Here is a 24,696-nt window from a genome sequence, read left to right on the forward strand (position 1 = left end):
CTTGCCCACTAAAGGACTACAGTTACTTTGAAATCTCAATTCCAGTAATTTCCTATATTCAGGGTAATATGAAGACAAGTGTTATGAAGCTTCAGATTTCAAAGATCAACTCTGTGATCACTAAATACATTGGTGGCTTCCTAGCTTTACCTACTTTGTCAGATTTATTCTAGGGGTGACTGAACACATACCAAAAATAAAACCTGGTACTAGATATAGAAAGGAATCAGTAGAAGTTTCATCTTTAGGGCATCTTCATACCAAATGAGCTCACATAGCTCAGCAAGACACACACAAGCTGTTGATGACGAGGGGTGGGTTACTGGGGAGGAGAGTCTAATCAGATGGTTGGATGTAACAAAGCAGGAGATGGCATATGGATTAGCTATCACAGGATGATACAAGGAAGGAGAAGTGCCTTTGTGCAAGAAAACATTTTGATAAGTCACTAGAATATGATACTTTGAGGGTACGAATATCAAAAGCTAAGGCCACAAAAAAATGACTAAATGCCGAAAGGAACAAAAACAGGAAACTGTTTTTGCTCTAAAGAGGGAGAAGGAGAGAAAGGACAGAATGGGCAGAGAAATGAGGGAAGAAAGGCGTGGGAAGCCATTCTCACACGTGACCGGGCAACTCCCGGTTTGGGTCTGAGGCGCTCTGGCTAACTTTGTCGGAGCTTTCCCGGCCCTCTCCTGATGAGAGAGCCCGTCCATGTGGGGGTGTGACTGACCACTGACCCTGGGGGCCAATCACTGACCCTGACCTTGGAGTGTGGCCCCCTCAACCTTCATTGGATGGAATTCTCCCCTGAATTTCTTGTTCCCCAATAAAAGGCTACTCCCTGGTGTGCTCGCTGTCTCTCTCTCCTGCTAGCCCTGAGTAATCCTTGCTGCCTTACCGGGCGGTTAGAGGTGGGAACCAGAGAGGGGAGCCGTCTCGGACCTGGTCATAGAAAAAGGTAACTGAGTCTGTGTGTTTTATTTCGATCTCGCTAGCTAACTTTTATGCCAAGAACCTCATTAATGAAACCAGTGCGCTGGTCACATGGTGGAGAAAGGGAGAAAAAAAAAAAGAAGGAAAAGGAGACAGGAAGATGTTAGGGCAATATGTAATTAAGGGGTCATGACTAAAGAACTTTGAATAAGAGAAACTCGTAATACCAAAGATATTTGTCTTCTTGAGATGAAAAGCTTAGTTTTACATATGAGTCTGCATTATGCAAGATACTGAGTTGTTAACAATTCATAATGTGAATGAATTCAGCAGAAACAGAAGCTAACTGTGACAGAATATGGACCTAAGAAACTTACAGAAATCTCAGGGCAGGCTTTAGGCAAAGTAAGAATGGGTCCATTTGATTTAGCCCTCTCAGGGAAAAGACACCTACTGACATACAGATGTCGCTCACAGCAACAGAGGAAATGGCTCCAGTATGCTAAGAAAGTTGTCCAGAGTCACATAACCAGTTAGTGAGACTTGGGCCAGTGTGATGTGTAAAGGCCTCTTGGAAGGGTGTTCTCATGATAGTTCAAAGCAGAGGTTCTGGAGTTAGCCTAAATTCAAATGCTGGCTCTGCCATTTATTAGCTTTGTGACATTAGGCAAACAACCTTCCTATGGTTCAGTTTCTTAATCTCCAAAATAACTAAAAGTATATTTTCACATTTTATTGAGAAAGTAAATGAGTCAATAACACATCTCAGTAATAGGTTCACATCTCTTATGATATCCAAAAAGCTCTGAAAACCAAAAGTTTGCAGGGAATTATTCAGTGGCAAAATCTGACACGAGTCTATCCATTATTATTCCACTTGATGTGATGCAGAATATTAGTGTGATCGATAGTAGGTGCTGCCTGAGACCCTGCAGAGAGGGTTATAAAAAATTCTGATTTCCAAAACACGTATAGTCTCAAGGTTTTTTGGATAATGAATTGTAAACCTTTCCTTAGTACAATATCTGCCACACTTCGAGAACAGCAGATAAACTGCCCATGTTCAATAGACCCTGGGTGGCTCCTGCAATGTTACCAAGTCCCTAAGTCCATATCTAGAAAGGATGAATTAAGAGACAGTAGTAATGTAAAGCTCAACACAGCCAGTCATAGCTCTTTCCGTTACTCAAAAATGATTTTCTGGCTGCAACACATTCTGTCCTAGGCTTCTTGAAATAGTGTAACCACTCAGTACTGGATATCAAATATACATGAATATACATAGAAATCAGTCAACAAATATTCACTCAGCTCCTACTATATGTTCAGTGCTATAAAGATACTGCATGGTCCTTACAAGCTCACTATTGAGATGAGGAAGATACGGATACAGTTAAGAAACAAAGTGGCATACCATAATGTGCTAAATTACGGTGACACAGTCTAGCTGCCAAGATCCAAAGGGAAGGTATTCTTTATAGAGGCAAGATAATGAGCTGCAGGCAGTTGATTACAGGTTATATGATCTTGGTAAAGTCTCTTCGAGCCTCAGTTTCTATATCTGTAAAACTGTGGTTTTGAGGGCTAGCATAGTTAATGTACAATGCCCCATACATAAGTAGTGAATAAATACTAGTTATATTTTTTCTTGTCAGCCAGCTCTTGAACAACAGTCGCTTAAGTGGGAATGAATGTGAACTGTGTGTCCTGACTAGAGTACAGACTATATCTGTTGAGGGAATTGCAGATCATTCCAGAATGTTGAGGCCAAGTGCAATGGCATTGGAGGTGGTGGGTTGGTAAAGGATATTTTGAAAACTTTTGAAGTGATGAGAAATAGAGAACTATGGATGATTTTTAAGGAAAAAAATGACACATGAGTATTCCTGAAAATTACTTTCAGAAAGTAGTGGATCAGGAGGAAAATAAGAGCCAGGTAAATGTCTTTAACAATCCAGCAAGGGCCTGGACTGTCTGTGGTGGGGTGGGTGAGTAGACACGGCATCTTCAGACTGGGGAAAACAATTAACTCTCCTTATGTAGCAGTCATTTGCCACCCTAATAAAGTCTCTGTTTGCACCCTGATAGACAAAACACTAGGGACAAATAAAAGCTCAAGAGGCTGGGGTTGTGGCTCAGTGGTAGAGCACTTGCCTCACATGGATGAAGCACTGAGTTTGATCCTCAGCACTACATATAAATAAATGAATAAAATAAAGGTTCATCAACACTAAGAAAACAAAACAAAGAATTAACCTAACTTTAAAAAAATAAATCAATAAAAGCTCAAAGTTCATCTTTACAGTTTTCAAAAAGGGACTCAACTACATGTACAGCCCTTTGAATACTGTGGCACATGAAAAATAGGGCATGTTCTAAACATAGCACAAATTCTGGCAGTTTAAGACAGTCAGGACTAGGCTGTAGCTTAAGGTCTCAGGTGTCAAGAGAGATCCATGCTGCCTTCCTGAGATCTTAAAACACAAGACATATTTCTGCAGCCACTTCCAACTTTTCTTTATCCTGCCCATTTCTACCTCGGGGAATTTACCAAAGAAGTCAGAGTACACCTCTTGGTTCCAGGGATGCAATGACTGTCATGTGATATGGAAGTTTACCTTAGCTGTTGGACCAACATGAGAAACCTGTCCTTTAAAGCTTGGCTCCTGGATAGGAAACAACACAGGCAGAGGCACACACCATATTTCATTTGTGCAAGATGTATAGCTAACCAAAACTCAGTGTTTAGGAAATTTAGGTGATTTTTCTCCAGTCTTTTACTGTATGTATTATATATAGCACACTATTCATTCTGCAAGTCTCCTTGAGGACAAAGGGCTATCAATACAACTGGGCATTTTATACTTACAGAAAATACATAGCATATGGCAGATACTTTAGAACTACATGATAGTTGAACTTATAATACCTTTGAACTAAACATGCTCACATCTTAGTTATAGAAATGACTTAATAAAAAAGAAAACAATCAACCAACCCCCACCAAGACCACTTCTAAAGTAAGCAAAGAAGGAACATCACAGGTAGCACATGAAAAATAGGGTATTTAAGTTTTGGAACAGCAACTATCTTGGAACAGTGACTTTAAAATGACTGGACTATCTGAACTAGATTTTAAAAGTTGAAATTTATTCTGCAAGCAAATACTGTACTCAAATGGGTATGTTGTATATGCCTCTAGACTGGCTAATGATATACTCCCTTAGGAAGATAGATGAATGTGTTGCTAATAAAAAGTACAGAGAAATGGATAACTATAGTGGTTTTCAGTCTTTGCCACCAGGCTCCTTTTACCTGCTCATATAAAAATTTTATCTGCTAACCAATAATTTGTTTCATTTACTTAAACCCTAATTTCCTTTCAAAATTGTTCCATGTTAATTCCCAGAAAGAATTTGAGTAATTCCATCAAGTTCATAGTCTTGTACTTCAGCTGGGCTCTATACAAAACCCCAGGCCCTCCCAAGTTTTTTTTTTCTCTTCCATGCTCCCCAGCTGCTCCTTCAAACCTTTAATTTTGACAAGGCCCAACTCTGCCCCAAATCACATCCAGCTTTCCTCCTTCCCTCAGTCTTCAAACATAAACTCGCTTATTTTTTTTTAATGGATCACCTCATGTGAATTCAATTTCTTCATCTCCTGAACAAGACAGTGAATCTGTCCTCTTCCCTTTTCTCCCAAATTGGAGGAAGATGGTCTCCAAATGCTAGGACCATTAATGCTAGGATTCAGTTATCCTCCTGATCTTCCTTATCCTTAACTCTCCTTAAACTGGCTATCTTTTCAGAACATAAAAATGTCAATTTTTCCTTAATCTCAATCTACAACCCTCTTTGTAAATTTAATTTTTAACTGACAAATAATAATCATATACATTTATGGAGTACAGTATGATATAGCCCTCTTTATTTTCACACACTAGTCATCTACTTTTATTACTTTTTATAGGCCAGTAACATGGATAAAAAGAATTACAAATAAAGGGTTACCATTTGCTCTTTCATCTAGGATATATATTAAACAATGTATCCTCCCATCACTATTATTCATAAAAAGGACTTATTTTAAACAGGGCATAATTTTAGAATAAAGGTCTTTAACCACTTCAGCTTTACAAAGATACTATCTTTTTCTTACTTTTACCACTTGAATGTAGTAAAATTTTTGTCTGAATTGGCACATTTAGGAACTGATGACCTACACTCTCCAGATACCATTTCACCCTCTGAAAATGTTTTTTTTCCAGCTCTAGAAGCTGCTCTTATAGAAACTCATTACTTCCTAATGAACAAGTCCAGAGGACACTCTTTAGCTCTTCCTCTGCCTTGCTGCAGCACTCTTCCAGGTCACTTTCCTATGGCAGTCATTACTACATGCTGGCCTTCCACGCTTCTGCTGCCCCTCCCTCAGATCCCTTTGTATCTTGCACATGGGATTCATGCCCTCTGGACTTTTCTAGTTTTATTCTTTCCTTGAAATTTAAATCTGCCTCTTTCCAGTTCTGGTAAATTGCTACATCAAATTCTAACCCAGTCTCTTCTGTAAACACCACATCCTTATGTCCAATTGCCTCTCAACATCTTAATTGTCTCATGGGCAGACCAAGTTCAAAACAACTTCAACAATCACCTGTTTCTATACTGTGACACCCACCCCATTTTAGCAGTTAAGAGCATTAACACCCACCTACACTCAAAACTTCTAATTCTTTACCTTTTTCTTTCAATTACCAACTGCAGACAAATACTTCTCAAATCTGTCTCCTCATGTTCCCATTGGCTTAGCTGAAGCATCATAATCTCTCAACTGTTTTATAAGGACCTGTTTAGCTTCTTCATATAGAAACCATAAATTCTTAGAACAATTATTTTGCATGTCCTGTTTTCTGAGTAAGACCCATCGATCCAAGAAAGATCAAGTAGTATGAGCCTAGACCTTTTCCCTCCCATTCACCTCCATAATGCCTGGTGAGTCCTCCATAATGACTGGTGAGTTAAAATGGAAAACAATCTCCTTAGCAGAACTCTCTCCATCTGCCTTCTTTAAGCTCTGCCTTTCCTCATTTTCACATTCCTGACTGAGCCCCTAGGCTACCACTCTATACTCTGTAGCTTCCAGGTTATCTCAGACACTACTTGTTATCTTCACTGGTACTCATCTTTCAGTCTCATCCCAATGGACTCCTTTCAAATGACTTAACTTTTTCCTTCCCTTCTTTTCTAGGATCTTCATTTTCCTCTGCATTCATCTATCATTTTCATGCGAAACAAAATAACTTTAAAAAAAATCATTTTTGGCTGTTTTTTTATTTTTTTGTTTTTTGAGATGATCCTGCCCATGAGTGCAATAGATCCTCCCATCTCACCTGGCCATCGGCTGTTTATAAAAAGCAATGAGTTGTATATATAGTCAAAAACTGTCCACTGCTACAGGAGTTTTGTCACTCCAGATTCATATCCAAGGATGTTAAAAATTATTCAATTCTAGTAGGAGTATCTCATACAACCATGGCCAAGAATTAACATGAGGAAAATATAAACAGCTAGGGGTTATAATTCCAGTGAAAAAGTAAAGTTGTTTGTGTGCCTTCCATTGAAGGTTTGTACTAGGTTTTTAAAAATACTGAGCACAGGTCTAAGAACCTCATTATTAGTTGAGATCTCATTATTAGCCTGGGAACCACTGTTAAAAAAAGAAAGTTGACTATCCAGGAAAGGAGGGTAATTCTGTGGACTCAGGTACAGTCTGTTATTTTTCATACTTTCCATTGGGTGACAAGTATTTGTTTTGAAATCTTAACTTAAATCTTAAAATATAAGTACCTAACTTAAATAGGTCTATTTCTACACATGTATAATTGCCACATTTATATGCATACGCATACATGAACACATGTGCTATTGTGCTATTCACAATGAGAAGATGAAAATTGGAGGTTATTTTTAAAATGGCTGTGGTATAGGAAAAAGGGTGTTTGCTCAAACTGTTAGGAAGTTAGAATTAGTGAGTTCTGATAATTTGGAATTCTATATTCAGAAATTAGAGAACCTGGACTTAAGCTTATTTTGATCTAGTCTAAAAAAAATTAACTAGCCATAGGCAGAATGAGTTCCTTCAAATCCTTGATTTTAATTTTAAAAACACAGTAATGTAGTTGATAGGACTGGTTTTAATAAAAAACTCCTACATGAAGCAAAAAAAACCAAAACCAAAACCAAAACAAAAACAAAAACAAAACTGGTTTTAATTGATTCAAATGATGACTTAACAGGTTTATAAAACAACCATTAACTAAAGGAAGCCCTAGAACCAGAAATAAAAAATTTAAAATTGCATGCAAAATCTAGTTACCATAAAACCCAAAGCAATACCAAAATATCTCAAGCTTCCTAGCATAAACTCCAAGTCTTTTTATTTCCAATTCTTGGTAACCAAAATATGTACACTTTCACATGCTCCTTGGTTGTGCAGGAATAAGCTTATTCGTATAGTATTACAAATATCTTTCACAGATGGGACAGCACAAAAGAACAGTTATCTTCTACTTTTTTAGGCCCATCTTGGGGGGAAAAAGGCACTCCCAAAGATTGCTTGGTAACACCTTTGCTAGGTGAGGTTGGTTAATTACTCACATGATCTTTACACGTAAACTTAATAGTTCACTCATTTCACTGATCTGGGAATAACCAGGCACTGGAACTGCCTTTTATTAACTCACATGCCGAACAATTAACTTTCTTAAATAAATGACAAAAACTTTGTATACTGATTTCAAAAACAACTGAGCTTTGTTTGACAACTTACATATGCTTAATCACTAGGCTTTGGCATGCACAGCCAAACATAATGGAATTGAAAGGACCACCATGAAGATGGTGGCAGAAGATTCTCTGAATCATTATTCTCAGTTTTCTAACTCAGCTGCTCCCAGTTTCCTTGCACTAATTCAACTTTGTCCTTTAGAGCACTTCCATGTTCTACACCTGGGTTCAACTTCTCTGCTGAAAGATTTGTTAAAAGACACTTAAATTAGTAAGTCTTTGTCCATGATCATGAAAACAGAGTAATTAGAAGTCAACTGGCCATGGACATGTGTCCATCATTCACAGGATCTTTAGAAACCATTTGCCTGAAGCCAAGGACAATTTGCTTTACCAGAAAATTTGACTCATATTGAGCCAGACTAAAACTGCACTTGGGTAGATAATCTCAAATTAAACTGAGCCTACTTATTTCTCTACACTTACTGCATCCATGCAGTATGCAATTTTTGATGCTGAATAAGAGATATATGGCAATTGAAGGCTTCACCACAAGCATCACATTCATGGGTTTCTTGAGTTTTCACCTCTGCATGGATCTTCTGATGGTTGACAAGGCTGCGCTGTTGACTGAAACTTTTGTCACATTTCTCACACTTGTAAGGTTTCTCTCCTGTGTGTATTCTCTGGTGTTGAATAAGACCTGAGTTCCGGCTAAAGGCCTTCCCACATTCCTCACATTTATGGGGCTTATTACCTGTGTGAACACCCTGATGTCGAATGAGATTACAAAGCTGACTGAAGCTTTTGCCACACTGTCTGCAGAGATAGGGTCTCTCACCAGTGTGGATTCTCTGATGTTCTATGAGAAATGAACTCCGACTAAAGCTTTTCCCACAAACAGTACACAGATAGGGCTTTTCACCAGTGTGGATTCTTTGATGCTGTACAAGATGAGCACTAACACTAAAAGTTTTCCCACATTCATCACATTTGTAAGACTTTTCCTTAGGGTAGACCTCCTGCTGTATAACAAGACTGCAATTTGGATCAAAAGTGTCCTTAGTTTCACTGTATGGATAAGTCTTCTCCCTGGTGTGGATTCTCTGATGCTGAATAAGACCTGAGCTTCTACTAAAGGCTTTTCCACATTCCTCACATTTATGAGGTTTGTCTCCTGTGTGAATTCTCTGATGACGAGTAAGATTGCAAAGCTGACTAAAACTTTTCCCGCACTCTTTGCACTGATAAGGCCGTTCACCGGTATGGATCCTCTGATGTTCAATAAGGAATGAGCTCCTACTAAAGCTTTTTCCACATTCTATACAAAGGAAAGGTTTCTCACCAGTGTGAATTTTTTGGTGTTGTATAAGGTACGTACTTAATCTAAAGGCTTTCCCACATTCACCACATTTGTGGGGTCTTTCCCCAGTGTGGATTCTCTGATGTTCAATGAGCAATGAATTTCGGCTAAAGCTTTTCTTACATTTGGTACAGTGATAGGGTTTCTCATCAGTGTGAGTTCTCTGATGCTGAATAAGGTGTGACTTCCAACTGAAGGCTTTCCCACAGTCACTACATTTATGGGGTTTCTCACCTGTATGGATCCTTTGATGTTTAACAAGGCTCCTTCTCTGACTGAAGCTCTGTTTGCACTGATTACACTGGTAGGGTCTTTCTCCAGTGTGGATTCTCTGGTGTCTAATAAGGGTTGAGCTCACACTAAAGGTTTTTCCACAGTAATTACACTCATAGGGTCTTTCCCCAGTGTGAATTCTCTGATGTTCAATAACAAATGAACTGCGACTGAAACTCTTCCCACATTCATTGCACTGAAAAGGTTTCTCACCAGTATGGACCCTTTGATGTTGAATGAAATGGGCCTTGCGGACAAAACCTTTTCCACATTCTTCACATTTATGGCATTTTTCTTCTGAGTTTTGTTTCTTATGAATAACATTAGTGTTTCCTCTGAATATTTTCTGCTCCTGGGTCAAAGATTCCCGTGGTATTTCCCATAAGAAGATACCTCTCTGTTTATCTAATCTACCAACAAGTTCAAAGGTTTCTCTACCCATGGGATCCTGGTCAATCTCACTTTTGATTCTTGTAACTATTACACCCTGTGGCTCCACTTCTTCCTCAATTTCCTCAATTTCTTGTTTTACAGTTGGTTCTTCATCCTTATCTCTGTTCAAAACATCTGGAATAAATAATAAATATAATCCAAACATCAGCCAAGCTCTTCAAAGGCAAGAAGAAACTATTAGAAAAATAAGGTAATCAAGGGGTTGGGGATGTGGCTCAAGTGGTAGTGCGCTTGCCTGGCATGCATGAGGCACTGAAAGTTCGATCCTCAGCACCACATAAAAATAAAAAAGATATTGTGTCCACCTAAAACTAAAAAATAAATATTGGAAAAAAAAAGAAAAATAAGGTAATTGAGCTGGATATTGTGGTGCATATCTGTAATCTCAGCTACTAGGGAAGAAGCCATGGCAGGAGGATTATAAGTCTGAGGCGCCAGCCTGAGCAACTTAGTGAGACTGTCTCTAAATAAAAAATAAAAAAGGGTTGGGGATGTGGTTGTTATAAAGTGCTCCTGGGTTCAATCTCCAGTACAAAAAAAAAGGCTACTATACTTAAAAAAATTTATTACCTCAGAATGGTACCGTGAAGATTAAATTATATAAATATTACTTCTTCTAATTATTTTTAAGAGGTAAGATCTTGTTTAAGGCTGGCCTTAACTCCTGGGCTCAAGAGATCCTCTTGCCTCAGCCTCCCAAATAGCTGGGATGACAGGCATGTAACACTGAGCCTGACCTAATATTATTATTTAATGTAAGTTATCTGATGAAATAAACTGGCTTTTTTGGAGAAGGGTATCAAGATTGTTCAGGAGGCAGAGAATGAGATAGTAGGAGCAAGTAGAGCTGGGGTGAAGAGCTATCAAATCAATACTGATACAAAGTAAGATGGGTAAACAAAGAAAGAAAACAAGTAGGTGGGATTAACTGATCTAACAAAGAAGAAAGGATACTATGGAACAAAAACAGTAAGGTCAGAAAAATTTAGGATGAGAAAGCATTACTGGAATCTGGGCAGAATAAATAGACCAGTTCATAGAAGGAACACATAAGAGGATCCTGGGACAGATTTTAAAAAGAAGAAGAAGGAGAAGAAGCAGCAGCAGCAGCAGCAGCAACAGCAGGGAAAGTTACAATTTATTCATTAATAAGAATTTATTCATTGGCCCGATGAAGTAAGCCAGGATTGAAAGATAAGTCATAAAGCTCCATATCAGATGAAATGGATATTTATTAAAAATGAAGAAATAAAATAATAAACACAATGTTAAGAAATAAGTAGCTCCTATGTTGATAAATGGGTCTTTAAAAAAAAAAAGGTTGAAGTGTCATGAAGTGTTTTGTTTATTTTTTAAGGCTATGGTCTAGAAAGAAGAAATAAAATAAGTATAAAGGAACATGGTCAGAGAAATGGAAGAAATGAAAAAAGTCTGCAGCAGTTTACGACTTCACTTACCACAAATCATAATACATTCTTCAAGTACAAATGATTCTCAACCTTCTGAATATATAAGACCCAAGGTTCATCACCTTTTTTCAGCTGACAATCTGTATTACATCTGAGAAATAAAAACCCTGCAGATGTTGAAGAAAAGATAGCATAATAATCTAATAACACAGTGGTCTATAGGACAATTAAGCCTGCCTCTTGACTTCTTTCCTGATTTTCCATTTCTCTTGACACCTCATAATCCACAAGAAGATTTAATCACTATGAAATTTATTTTTGACCTTAATTCTTTTCATAATCCTCTTCTCTCAATGTTCTTATATTTTAAATGTGACGTTAACTATGAATTTTCTTTTGACTTACTTCAAACCAGTTAAGCTATTTTATTAAAAGTAAAACAAACTTACTTCTCTTATTCTCCTAAGCAACTACTAGAACCTCAACTTCTTCTAGGGTACTTACAATATCCCCTCTGGAATTCACTTTCAGTGGACACTAAAGTCCTAGATTTCTCCTGCTTTCTTATTATTAATCAATCACCAATATCATGAAATCCTTTCTAGTGTCTACAGTCTCCTTTTAACTCTCACAATCATTCAGCTATCTAATAATCTGTGGCCCTGATCTTTCTTTAGGCTACCCTCACATTATATTTGCCTGATTCCAGAGATGTTTAGAAAATGGAATTCTATTCATGTCATCACTTATAGATTCAGCAGCAACACATCATTTTAAGATCAAATCAAAGCTCTTTATTATGACACTCAGAACTCTTCATGACATGGTCTCTAATTCCCAACTCAATCCTCCTACCTACTTATCATACTTTATGCAGGTAACGTGCTTGTGTTAGTCCTTCATGCTCTATCCTTGCATTTTCTATTTATTAAGTGTCCCTCTGCATTGCTTACTAGGCAACTCTTGGTTCTTTAAGACTCAGTTCAAAGCAATAGTTCCTCTACAAAGACTTTGCTAAGTCCACTAGACAGATTTAGGTGTTCTAATTTTCTTATTACCAATTCTGTATTACTGTCCATAACCCCACAGTGTTGCCAATAGATGCCATTATTAACATTTTTAACTGTTATGTGTTGGTCTCTTTCATTGGATCAAAAAGTCATTGTGGGAAAGAAAGTCTCTATAATGTTTACCCAGTGGATATTGTACTGGGTAAAATTACTCGAAGAAATAAGACAAAGTTAACATCACTTAAAGGTGATATGAAGTCTACTTAAAACTTTCTGAGTCAAATGAAAATATAAATAGTAAAAACAAGATTAAAAAAATTAGTTCTTATTACAAATAAAACCGGTCAGTAAATACTAGAGAAAAATAAAATGTTCTTCACAGTAGTAACAAAAAATATAAAACCTAAGGAATAAATACAGCAAGAAATGTTCTAGTGAGTTTTAGTGAGGCATGGTGGCATACCTCTGTAGACCCAGGAACTCAGGAGGCTGAAGCGAGAGGACTACTTGAGCAACACAGACTATACCTCAAAAAGAAAACAAAAATTAAATAAAATGTACAAGACATGTAAAAATAACCTGTAGAATTTTTCTGAAAGAAAAAAAGACAGTTAAATAGTCAATCAACTGGCTAAAGAGATTCAATATTATAAAGACCGCGATTCTTCCCAAACTAATCTATGAAACTAATAATATTACAATCAAAATCACATGAATCAATTAAAAAAATCTAAATTTCAACTGAAAGAATGTATGCAACTAACTTGTTAAGTACATCCTGAAAAAGAATACTGAAGACTGACTTATCTTAAGAAACATAAAATATAATATATTGTTAAAGTAAAGGAAATGACGACACTGGCATAAAAACAAATAGGTTAACAGAATAGGAAGATGAATAAAATAAGTGTAGGCTTCCATACAAAGTAGACTTGAAATGATTATCTATTACATCCAGCTTGGTGATTATGTTCTATGTTTATATATCTTCCCACCCTGTGGTCATTGCTCATTTATTCATAGTATGCATCTGACTCAATGTGGATGTGTCTCCAGGAATGTGGAAACTGAAATTAAAATAGCTAGTTAATCTAAATGTGGTTAGAACTGTAAACTATCAACTCAGAAGCAAAAAGGGCAGAAGCATATGGGCATAAGGACTGAAAACTAATCTGCCAAGGGGGAGTGTCATGGACTAAATGGTGTATCCCCTTTGAAAATTTAAATGTTGAAACCCTAAGCCCCAATGTAATAATATTTGGAGGTGAAGCCTTTGGTGGGTAATTAGGTTTAGATGAGGTCATGAGGGTAGAGTCCCCATCATGGGGTTATAATGCCGCCCAGTCTACTGTATTTTGTTACAGCAGCCTAAGCTAAGACAAAATAATTTTTTCAGTTCTTGAGATTGATTCAATTTCTGCTTTCAGTCCTTTTCAGATATTCAACTATAATCATGCTCATATGCTGTATAAGACATTCCATATATCTTTACAATAATTCCTTTGTTGGTTTATGCTAGATTAAGTTAATTTTAATGTTTTTTAACTCAATAGTTCTAATACTATGTATGGTAGCTGAGGGGAGAGAAAGAGAAGGTAAGGAGATGGTAAGTGGACAAACTTTAAGTCAGAAGTCAGGTTGGTGTACTTTTCTTGTAAAGGGCCAGGACAATAGATATTTTTCATTTTGTGAACTATGTGGTCTCTGCTATTGTAATAATTAAAGTAATTAAAGACAATAAAGAAATGAGTATGTCTGTGTCAAAAATAGGCCACAGGCCAAATGTGACCTGTGGGCTATATTTGCCAACCTTACTATCCAATGGAGTATAAAACAAACAGTCTTCCTGGTTAACAAAATGGGAGAATGGGGAAGAACTAAAATTTCTAGGGCCTAGCACAGGTTCAATAACAAGTAATTGAATTAATATTTTAAGAAATAATTGAAGAAAGAATATAATTAAAGAAAAAAACAACGAGTTCAATATCTTGTAATTTCAGCAATTCTTAGTTCTGTCCAGTGTAAATCAAGTAGTCTGAAGAGCCAACGTATGGATAAGTTGGCAGTGACTCAAATACACCATGGTATATTAAAAAAAAAAAAAAAAATTAGCAGGTGATACAACTAAAGATTAAAGTAGTATGCAGGAAATAACAGAGGAGACATGAAAACTAGGCAGAAACTATATTAGAGAGGTCCTAGAAATGGTAAGAAATTAAGATTTTTGTATTGTTAGTTATCAGGAACCATCAAAAGTTTTAAGCATAAAATCACTTTGGTAGCAATACATAAAATATATTTTAAAAAAGAGATTGGGGGCCAGGGACTAGTTTAAGGCTATGGCAACAATCCAATCAAGAGATGCTGAGTCTTAAATGAACTGGACTTATTCAGTTTCACAAATATTTAAGAAGCATATAACATAAGCCTCCCTCTGTGGTAAGTGCTGAAGAAATCAAATGAAAAAGGTAAAATTATTGTCCTTGTGATAATCAGTGTGGTTAGAGAAATAACAAATAAAGAATGTTTATGGGACAGTAATGTTAAATAGTAGAAATACAGAGAAAGTACAGAGAAAGAAATGTTTGACTCTGAAAAGAAGGTCTGTGAGATCTTAATGGATTATCTGAGACTTGCCAGCTAACTTATCTACATGGTCTTCAAAATACAGAAAAGATGATGATGAGAATAACATTCAATACTCATACTGTGCTTCCTACATGATAATCAATGTCCTAAGTGCTTTATACATACACTATCTCAGTAAATATTCACAATAACCTTAAAAGGTTGGTGCTATTATTATTTACATTTTATTAAAAAAAAAAAAAAAAGAACTGAGGCACATAGATGTAAAGTAAGTTATCCATAGTCATAAGTCTAGTAAGTGGTAGAAACAGGATTTGAACCCAGGCAGTTAGGTTCCACCTTACTTTTCTTGGGTGGAGATAAAGACTGGAAACTTACCATCACATAATGGCAGCTGATGGCCTGAGGGCCTGTGGGCCATATAGTGTAGATAAGATTATCCAAGCAAAGTGTTCAGAGAGGAAGTCAGAATATAAGATAATGGAGGCAAGCAATAAAGAATTTCAAATATTCATAACGAGGTGGAATAAAATAAGGCCCAGAAAAGAGCCTATTTCATTTGACAATGAAGTTATTATTAATCCCCGCTACACAACTTAAAGGACATACTAGAGGCAAGGCAAAAGGTGTACAGATAATGAAAGGTAAAGTAGTACAGAATAGACATTAACTACTCTTAAAAAACTTGCCTATGAAGAGGATCAGTAGTAAGTTATAGGGAGCAGTAAAAAGGAAACTCTGGTTCAAAGATTTTTTTCTTTCTCCTCACTTCTTCCTCAACTGAAAAAGCCATGAAGAGACCTATCATGAGAATAAAGGTACCAAGAGAGAAGGACTAGAAACTGAAGGCTATTAGGGGAAAAAAGATGTCTGATGATAAGTTTCTGGAGAAAAAATAGGACTAGTTTTAAGTGTGAAATGAAGACAGAGAATATGAGGGTTCAGGCTTAGTGGCTTCTATTTTCTCTGTGAAATAGAAGGTAAAATCCAGAGAAGGATGGGAAACTCTTAACTTTTTGAAGTAGTAACCAAAAGGATTAGGGAACAAGGCCTGTTAAGGACAACAACAACAACAAAACCCCCCAAAAACAAAAACAGAAAAACACTAAAACCAAAACAAACCAATCAACCCTGCTGAAATATAAACCCTGTGGAAACTAAGGGGGGAAAAAGCTGTTTGTGTGTGTGTGCATGTGTATACACGCATACATATATACATATACATACAAACACACATCATACCCACACACAAGACATCCATCCTTTTGTTAAAGACTGTTCCCTTCAGTTTAGTAACTCAAGTAGAAGAGGGGTAAAAAGTAGATTTTTGGAATAACAGGATTTAAATTTTTCAAATGGACATAATTTATTATGCAGGTGGTAAGAGAGCATGCTGTTAATTAGATGAGTAAGTAGTAAGGAGAGAACTTACATACACCTTGGTAAAGAAAAGGATACATAAGGGGACAGGAAATACTACTAATAATGAAAAGATATAGATAGGAGAGATAGAAGGTAAGAAGTTGCAATGAGCTCCACCAGGACATGTGTTTTAGTCACCATTGTTTAGCCCCAGTCAATACACATCTATTGTCTTGAGTAAGTGATCAGAAAATAGGATGTTGGGGTTTAGTAACTGTCACAAAAAATTTAAGGGTATGAGTTGGGTAAATGTGGAAAGCAGGGTCTCTAGAGTCAACATGGTTAAGATCCACTGAGGTTCAAGTATTGACTGAGTCACCAATGGTGTGGGTTAAGTACAGAAGACTGAAATAGGTGATAAAGTTATATGTGTGAAGAACCAAAGAAAATGTTGACAGATGATGGTGAAAAGAAATTTAGTGGTTAGGACAAGAGTGCTGAGTCCTCAAAGGAGAGTTTGTTTGAAGATAGAAAGCTACTGCTTTGGGAACAGCATTGAAAAGCAGGAAGAACAGTAAATTCTCCCTTGCAGACTTGAAACAAAGGATGGGGAGGAGAAGTGGGAGAATAAGCAGCCCCCACTCAAAGGACTGCCAAAGAAGTGGTGTCCTTGGGAAAAAGCCAGGTTTCAGTTAAGGCAGGGAGGGGTAAGGAACATTATGTGAAGAAGAACAGGGACTCCAGAAGGCCAGTGAAAAGGGGTGGGAGGAAAGCAGTGGGAGGATGAGCCAGGATGGAAAGTACAAAGCAATATGGGAATAAGATGATGAAGTCAGGAAGCCAGAAAAGCTTGCATTATGGTCACTGCAAGGAAGTTATGAATAAGTGCCATGGAAACAACTAATGGTTGAAAGGTTTGAATCAGAACTTTAGAACAAAGCAGTTTTGGTACTGGTTCAAACATTCTAAGTCTGATTACCAGTGCCTTCTTGGATATTTTAGTTACAGAAACAACAGATTCTTACCCAGTGAGACCAGGTTTCCATAATTCTCCATCATGACATCTTTATAGAGGCTTCTCTGAGCTGGGTCCAGATAATCCCACTCCTCCTGAGTAAAAAACACAGCCACATCCTCAAATGACAGCAACCCCTGAAATAGTATGATTTCTGTAGTCAGTTCCTATTGTCTCAAGGACAATTCTACCAGTGAAAGTGGCAGAAGCTATTACTTATCAGGGCCAGGTGCTCTAGAATGAAGATGGTAACTAAGAATGCCCAAAGGTGCCCAATTCCGGGAACTGACTGCAAAAGACAGGCCCCTCGGATTAGAGGGAAAGTAGGCTGGAATCTTGACCTCAGAAGTGAAAGAACTATGGATAAAGCATTTTCTGGTTTAATAATTATACCTTAATATTTTAATTTAGAAAACTGTCCCAAGGTCTTTCCAAGCTCCCCTTACCTCACTGTCCCGCTCTAATTCTCTATTCGCATTCGCTTGTGACCCTATTCAATTCAATTCCATCAGGTTCTTTAAGCATCTACTTTGGGTCCAGGCATCATGCCAGGCGCAGAAGACACAGAAGAAGGTCAAAAATGGTGCCTTACCTATAAAAACTAAAAAATGAGAGAGCTAGCTAGGAGCATTCCTAATTTTCTCCAGCCGACTTATTAAGTTGCTCAAGAAAGAAAAGGAGCCAGCGGTCAGATTTTAAGTGAACCGCACCCCAGAGCATCGGCGGGGCCTGGGGGGTTCCTCGCACGGCAATGGCGGTCAGAAAGTTGTGGGGGGTGGAGGCCCAGCTGGGGTACCGGCGAGACAACGGGAATCCCTGGAAAAGGGCGACTTACCTTTGGCTCCAGCGGGGGGCTCGGGGAAGCCATTCTCGCCAGAGAAGAGCGGCGGCCACACGGAAAGGCTCTGGTGAGGCCTAGCCAACTGCTGGAAATTAGGCCCAAACAAGACGAGTTTCCCTGGCTGGGTCCGGCCAGGCCAGGTCCTGCTTCGGTCCCCGAGCGGTCACGTCCCCAGCGGCATATCAGACTCGCTCCCTGGCTGTCCCCCAACCTCGAATCCCCTCCCCTGCCAGGCTGCTCAGTCTTTCAGATCTCGAGAGCCTCCTCTCGGTTGCCAATTCCTATGCCTTACAGCCAAGCAGCTCTGTGACCGTCCGCCCCCGGACCAGAAGGCGTCACCCGGAACCTTCCCGGGACGCCCCGCAACTACAACTCCCATCTTGCTCCGAGACTCGACGCGGCGCAGCCTCCTACGGCCACGCTACCTGACTACATTTCCCGGCGTGCAAAAGGAGAGGGCAACGACGGGTGGGCGGGGGAAGGAAACACCTGCCACTAAGCTTTCATCCGATTGGCTGGTCTGTGTGCGTCACGTTCGGCTGAGAGAAGAATTTAGGTCACCGGCACTTCGCGAAAATGGCGATGTTGTGTGTGTCCGGCATTGCTAGAAGAGGCTTGACGTGGATAGTCTTAGGGACGACGCGCAGAGAATTTTGGTCTCGACCCAGGTAAAACTGAAGTTCGGACGTTGGGTTGCGTTCATGAAAAGTAAGGAAAGAAACCGAGGAGGATTAGGGGACGAGTTCAGAAGGCAGTGCCATGCGATTAAGACGGGACCCTGTTCTGAGCCGCATCAGAGTAAGAACAAGAAGGGCGTTAGGATTCTGAGTTCAGAAGCTTCAGTGAGGGTCTCCGCGAGTGCTGGGCCCAGTCACGTCCCCTCTCTGTCTTGATTTTCCAATAACGGAAATACCGTCCCTTTTCCCTTCCACCTCACTCATGAGTTAAGTAGAGTTTTAAGCGCGTGTGCCGGGCACCGAGTGTGGTGTCAGAAAACCAATGGCTCATTTGGAATATCCACTTCCACACGAACGTGAAAGTCGGTATGTATCTAATGGAAATTAAACCCCACCGAAAACATGAACGTGAAAGTACTTGGTAAACTAAAATCATATGTTGCTTCACAGATTCAGAAACGAAGTGCATGCTCTTGTTTTGTTCGTTTGTTGATTCATTGATGAACTCAATAAATAGTTATTAAATTGCTTTCCTGGGCCGGCATTTCTCTAAGCTTGTAGGATATAGCAGCAGAAGCAAATTTCCTTCTCCGCGCCAAAGTACTCGTGACACATGAGGTAGTCGAGGCCCACAAAGAGGAATTATTTTTCCCACAATCGCAAATCAAGTTAATGACAGAGTTGGATCTAGAAACCTGGTCTCCTAACTGCCCCTCTGCTGTTTTTCCTACTGTACCGTGTGGAATCCTCCAACGGTAAATCTGTTTGACCTACATCATGTTTAGGGCATCAAAATTTAAGGTGGTGCCCTCCATGGTGTCCCACTCCTGTAATTCCAGTGACTCAGGAGGCTGAGGAAGGAGGATTGCAAGTTGTCTGTTAATGGAGTCTTTAGAGTTTTCTACTTACAAGATTGTATCATCTGCAAACAAAGGCAATTTTACTTCTTTTTGATTTGGATGTCGTCTATTTCTTTTTCTTCCCTAATAGCTCTTGGTAGGATTTCCAGTACTATGTTTAATATAAGTGGAAAGTACTATGTTTAAAAGAAGACTAAGCATTCTTGCTTTGTACTAAAATCTTAGAGGGGAAAAAAAACTTTTATTTTTTCTATTGTTTATAATGTTAACTGTGGTCTTCTCTAAATGATGTCTTTTATGTCAGGGTAGGTTCCAACTAAATTTTTAGAGTTTTTATCATAGGACTATGTCAGATGGTTTTTCTGCATATTTTGAGAAGATCATGTGGTTTTAAATTTTTCATTCTGTTAATGTGGTGTATCTAGTGGTTTGAACATGTTGAACGAACTTTTCATTCCAGAGGTAAATCCTACTTGGTCATAGTGTAGTCTTTGATATGATGTTGAATTTGATTTGTTTGCATTTTATTCTGATTTTTTTCATCTATATTCATAGAGGTATTGTCTTGTAGTCCCCCCCACACACACTTATAGTTGTCTGGTAGTATCTTTGGTTGGCTTTCATATCTTATTTTCATAAAATAAATTTGGAAGCATTTTATATTCTAACTTTTGCAAAAGTTTAAGAAGGGTTAGTAGTTGAACTTGGTGGCTCATGCCTATAATCCCAGTAACTCAGAGGATGAAACAGGAGAATCAAGTTTGAGCAACTTAGCAAGACCCTATCTAAAAATAAAAAGGGCTGGGATGTATCTCAGTGGTAGAGCAAACCTGGGCTCAACCCCTTGTAACAAAAAGAAGGTAGGTACTAATTTTTATTTGAATATTTGGTAGAATTAACCCAGGAAGCCATCTGGCTCCAGGCTTTTTATTTGTTGGGAGTTTTTTGATTACTACTTTAATCTCCTCATTGGTTTATTGGTCTGTTTAGGCTTTCAATTCTTTCTAGACTTAGTTTTGGTGGGTTGCATGTTTCTAGGAACATATACATTTCTTCTGGATTATCCACTTTGTTAACATGTAATTATTTATAATGGTCCCATATGATACTTTCTAATTCTGAGGCATGTATTATCATATCTCCTCTTAAATTTTTTATTTTACATAGGTGAGTCTTCTCTCTCTGGCCTTCTCTCTCTCTCTTTTTCCTTTAGTAAGGGTTTTTCAGTTTTTGTATTTTCAAAACACTAACTCTTAGTTTGTTATTAATGTTAGGTTGTTTGAAATCTTTTTTAATATTGGCATTTATTGCTGTAAACTTCTGTCTTAGTAGTACTTTTTTGCGGCTTATAACTTTTGTTGTGTCATGTCTCATTTTCATTTATTTTGAGAGTTAAAAAAAAAATTCGTATTGATTTACTCATTGACCCACTGGTTGTTCAGGAGTATCTTGCTCACTTTCCACATATTTGTGGAATTTTTGTTTGCTGATTTCTAGTTTTATTCAGTTGTGGTCAGAAAGGATAGTTGGTATTTTGATCTTAAATTTATTGAGACTTTGTGACCTAACAGAATGAAAATTTTAAAACCACATGATCCTCTCAATAGATGCAGAAAAGCCATCTGACATAGTTGTAACATTCATTTATGATAAAAGCTCTAATACTAAATAATGTTCTGTGTGTAATTGAGCAGAATGTGTACTTTTCTGCTGTTAAATAGAAAGTTTGGCATGTGTCTGTTAGATCTATTTGGCATATAGTATTATTCAGGTTTTTTCTTTATTGATTTTCTGTATGGATGTTCTATCCATTATTGAAAGTAGGTTATTGAATTCTTCCATTGTTTTGTGGTCACCTTCTTTCAGGTCTGCTAATATTTGCTTTATATACTTAGGTGCTCTAATGTTTAATGCATATATAAGTTGTTGTATCTTCCTGTTGAATTAACCATTTTATCATTATATAATGACTTTGTTTATCTATAAAGAAAGATTTTGGCTTTAAGGTTAATTTTGTCTGATAGAAATATAGCCATGCCTGCTTTCTTTTGGTTTTCAGTTGTATAGAATATTTTTTTTTCTATCCCTTCACTTTCAGACTGTATGTGTCCTTGAATCTAAAATGAGTTTCTTATAGAGAGCATTAGTTGGGTCTTGATTTTAAATCCATTTAGCCACTTAGTCCTTTTTATTTTTTATTTTTTTGGCAATAAAATTTATGTTTTTACTTACATAAATACAAAGTTTTGTATTTGCAGAAAAGTTAGGAGATATTACAGAGACATCTATATAGTCAATTGTTTTTCTACTAACAACTTATATAATTATTTTACTATTATTAATGAACCAATATTAATATTATTAGTGTATAGATTGCATATTTTATTCATACTTCTTTCAGTGCTACCTAATGTCCTTTTAGTCTTCTTGTAGTGACAGTTTCTCAGACTTTTCTTGTTTTTGATTATCTTCACTATGTCTTTTGATTGGGCTATTTAGTCCATTCACATGAACTACATTTCATTCTGGTTGTGATAATGTGTGGCCAGAGTGATTGACAATATGAGAGCTGAGAGGACAGAGACTAAGTATAGACAACTCTTTGAGAATTTGAGTGGTAGCTGGAGGGCAATGTGGAGTCTACGGTGAATTTTTTCTTTAAAAATGTGGGATATTATATCATATTTTTTACTCTGGAATTACTTTAGTAGGGTCTTAGTTCATCTTTTGATGCTGAGAGTGGGTAATTGATGAAGAATAGAAGTTGATTTGAATCATGGTTCTGGATGCTGGCAAGTCATCATCTGCCCAGCAACTGGCAAGGGCCTTCTTGCTGCCTCATAACATGGCAGAGGGCATCACATGGCAAGACAAAGCAAGTGTCCTACCTTGGGTCTCTCTTCTTTCACAAAGCCACTAATGTCATCATGGAATCCCCTACCCTCATGACCTCATCTAATCCTAATTACCTTCCAGTACCTTCCAAAGGTCCCCACATCCAAATATCATTAATATATGGGGATTCAGTGTTGGGAACTTTAGGGAACCTACTTTAAATAGAAAGTAGGTAGTGAGAGGTTGATGAACAATTATGTAGAAAGAGGGATTAATTGCTGGAAGAAAGTCTTTTAAGTAGGCAAGGAGGAATTACATTAAAAACCACATTCTTGGCCAGACACCATTTTGTTTCTGGTGCTTCCATTTTCTGTGGGGATCAATCCTAGTCAGATGTTAATTCCATGAGAAATAGGATTCCCTAGGTAGTTCACAAACAAGTCTTACATTAAGCATGTAAATGGTATGTCAGGCAGATTCACTTCCATTGACCTGTTTACTCAGTACTTATTTAAGTAGCTATTATGTTTCAAAGAACCCCAAAGTCAATTAAAAAGATAATCTATATTGAGGAATTTATGGTTTGATATGGTGATTCTCAACCAAGACAATGTTGCCACCTGGGGACACATGGCAGTATCTTTGGTTGTCATGACTGGGGGGCAAGGATACTACTAAAAATCCTACAATGAACAGGATTCATGTTCCCCCACCCGCAACAACAAAGAATTATCTAGTCCAAAATGTAAATATATTTGAGGCTGGGAAACCCTGGTCTCGTTAGAAAAACTAGAATATAAATAAAATTAAAACTTAGTGTGTGATATATTCTTGAGAGCAATATAAAATGCTGAGAAGATGAGAGGAACTTAATTATATTTGGGGAAATCAAGTTAAAGTTTCTTAGAAGACAACAGTTTTGCCCCAGAACTTATATGATAAGTAAAATTTCTGCAAGAAAGCATTTAGGAAAGGATATAACTTGAGCTAACACATGATTTGGAAAAGTCAGATTGTATTAAATTTGAGATTAGTGGGAGGTAAGGTTAGAGAGGTAGATTGAGGTTAGATTTTCGAGGACTAGGAATCCCAGATAGAATGATTTACCTTACTTCTTTACCCATCCCTAGGAATTTTTAGAGTATGTAAAAACATAGTTTTTGTTTTCTGTTTATGCCAACTCATTCACCTATAAGCATTCTGAGGGTAGGAACTTATTCTTTTGTGGTCTTCACCATGCCTAGAAAGAAGTAAAGTATGCAATTACTTGTTGAGTTTGATTGGTGAACAAGATTCAGTCAGGTGTTTGTTAACTTCATTAATGCAGTGAACCAAAGATTCACATATTTGTTTTTGATCATTCCAGAAAAGAAAAAGAACCAGTGGAGACTGAGACGATAGAAGAGGTAAAAAAAGAGCCTATTCTGGTGTGTCCTCCCTTGCGAAGCCGAACATACATACCTCCTAAAGATCTTCAGAGTCGTTTGGAATCTCATATGAAAGAAGTTTTTGGTTCATCCCTTCCCAGTAATTGGCAGGATATCTCCCTGGAAGATTGTCATATGAAGTTTAATCTCTTGGCACATTTGGCTGATGACTTGGGCCATGCAGTGCCTAACTCCAGGCTTTACCAGATGTGCAGGGTCAGAGATGTTCTTGATTTCTATAATGTCCCTGTTCAAGATCGATCTAAATTTGATGAACTTAATGCCAATGATTTGCCTCCCAATTTGAAAATCACTTGGAGTTACTGAGCAGTTCAGAAGATAAACACATGGAAGTCATTTTTGTTGCCCTGAGCAAGGGGGCTGTTTTAGACTTTTTGATACTTTACCTATCAGAACACTGCTCCAAATCTATTTTTTCCATAGAGGAATGCAATATCTCTTTTTTTCCTCTTTTATCATGAATTGACAAAGAAATAACAGGATTTTCTATTTTCACATTTGCTGAAACCATTCTCTTTTTTTTAAATGGAATCAGGTCATTAAGAATTTATGGACGGTTTCTTCAGAGGACCACTATAATGAGTTTAAGATTGGAGGTCATTACAAGTTCAGATGTGGTCTTTACCCTTCTTAGGCATAAAGCAATAGTTGCAAGAAGATGTTCTAATCCTATTAGGACTCTTAAATCTATGCTGTAATGATCATATGTAGAATACATAAGTAAGGAAACTTTTATTACATATAGAAAGTTGTTACTTTCACTCTTTCACTGCATGAGTAGAAACAAAATATANCCGTGCATTGTGGATTAATCTTTTTTGGAATTAAAGTATATTTCTTAAA

At 37.6% G+C, this 24,696-nt stretch overlaps 2 protein-coding genes across 11 annotated transcripts; one reads left to right on the forward strand and one right to left on the reverse strand.

Moving 5' to 3' along the window:
* Window positions 1-7,182: 7,182 nt before the first annotated feature.
* Znf189 (zinc finger protein 189) lies at window positions 7,183-18,398 on the reverse strand. Of its 9 annotated transcripts, none has more exons than XM_015492259.2 (6): window positions 18,028-18,397; window positions 17,639-17,784; window positions 17,203-17,287; window positions 12,690-12,747; window positions 11,265-11,383; window positions 7,183-9,921 (listed from the first exon to the last, which is right to left on the reverse strand). In XM_015492259.2, exons 5-6 carry the CDS (start codon window positions 11,272-11,274, stop codon window positions 8,201-8,203), a joined length of 1,731 nt encoding a protein of 576 aa, XP_015347745.1. In that variant the 5' UTR covers window positions 11,275-11,383; window positions 12,690-12,747; window positions 17,203-17,287; window positions 17,639-17,784; window positions 18,028-18,397; the 3' UTR covers window positions 7,183-8,200. The 9 variants fall into 9 exon arrangements, with proteins under 9 accessions (XP_015347745.1, XP_015347744.1, XP_048639254.1 ...); XM_015492258.2 differs by having other exon boundaries at window positions 12,690-12,753; XM_048783297.1 differs by lacking the exons at window positions 11,265-11,383; window positions 12,690-12,747 and having other exon boundaries at window positions 17,203-17,284.
* Window positions 18,399-18,551: 153 nt separating this feature from the next.
* Window positions 18,552-24,696, forward strand: Mrpl50 (mitochondrial ribosomal protein L50). 2 transcript variants are annotated; one of them, XM_015492266.2, is made up of 2 exons: window positions 18,552-18,701; window positions 23,772-24,696. In XM_015492266.2, exons 1-2 carry the CDS (start codon window positions 18,610-18,612, stop codon window positions 24,157-24,159), a joined length of 480 nt encoding a protein of 159 aa, XP_015347752.1. In that variant the 5' UTR covers window positions 18,552-18,609; the 3' UTR covers window positions 24,160-24,696. The 2 variants fall into 2 exon arrangements, with proteins under 2 accessions (XP_015347752.1, XP_015347753.1); XM_015492267.2 differs by having other exon boundaries at window positions 18,592-19,076.

This window comes from Marmota marmota, unplaced genomic scaffold, assembly GCF_001458135.2.
Source record: "Marmota marmota marmota unplaced genomic scaffold, marMar, whole genome shotgun sequence".
Lineage (NCBI taxonomy): Eukaryota > Metazoa > Chordata > Mammalia > Rodentia > Sciuridae > Marmota > Marmota marmota.

Excerpts from the sequence above, each read along its gene's own strand:
- Znf189 (XM_048783294.1), bottom strand. The coding sequence starts at position 18,060 with ATGGCTTCCCCGAGCCCCCCGCTGGAGCCAAAG. Across the intron at positions 17,330-18,027 it reads GCCCCCCGCTGGAGCCAAAG|GGGTTGCTGTCATTTGAGGA; the intron begins GTAAGTCGCCCT and ends ATACTATTTCAG. Across the intron at positions 9,922-17,202 it reads TGGAAACCTGGTCTCACTGG|ATGTTTTGAACAGAGATAAG; the intron begins GTAAGAATCTGT and ends TATTTATTCCAG.
- Mrpl50 (XM_015492266.2), top strand. The coding sequence starts at position 18,610 with ATGGCGATGTTGTGTGTGTCCGGCATTGCTAGAAGAGGCTTGACGTGG. Across the intron at positions 18,702-23,771 it reads GAATTTTGGTCTCGACCCAG|AAAAGAAAAAGAACCAGTGG; the intron begins GTAAAACTGAAG and ends TGATCATTCCAG.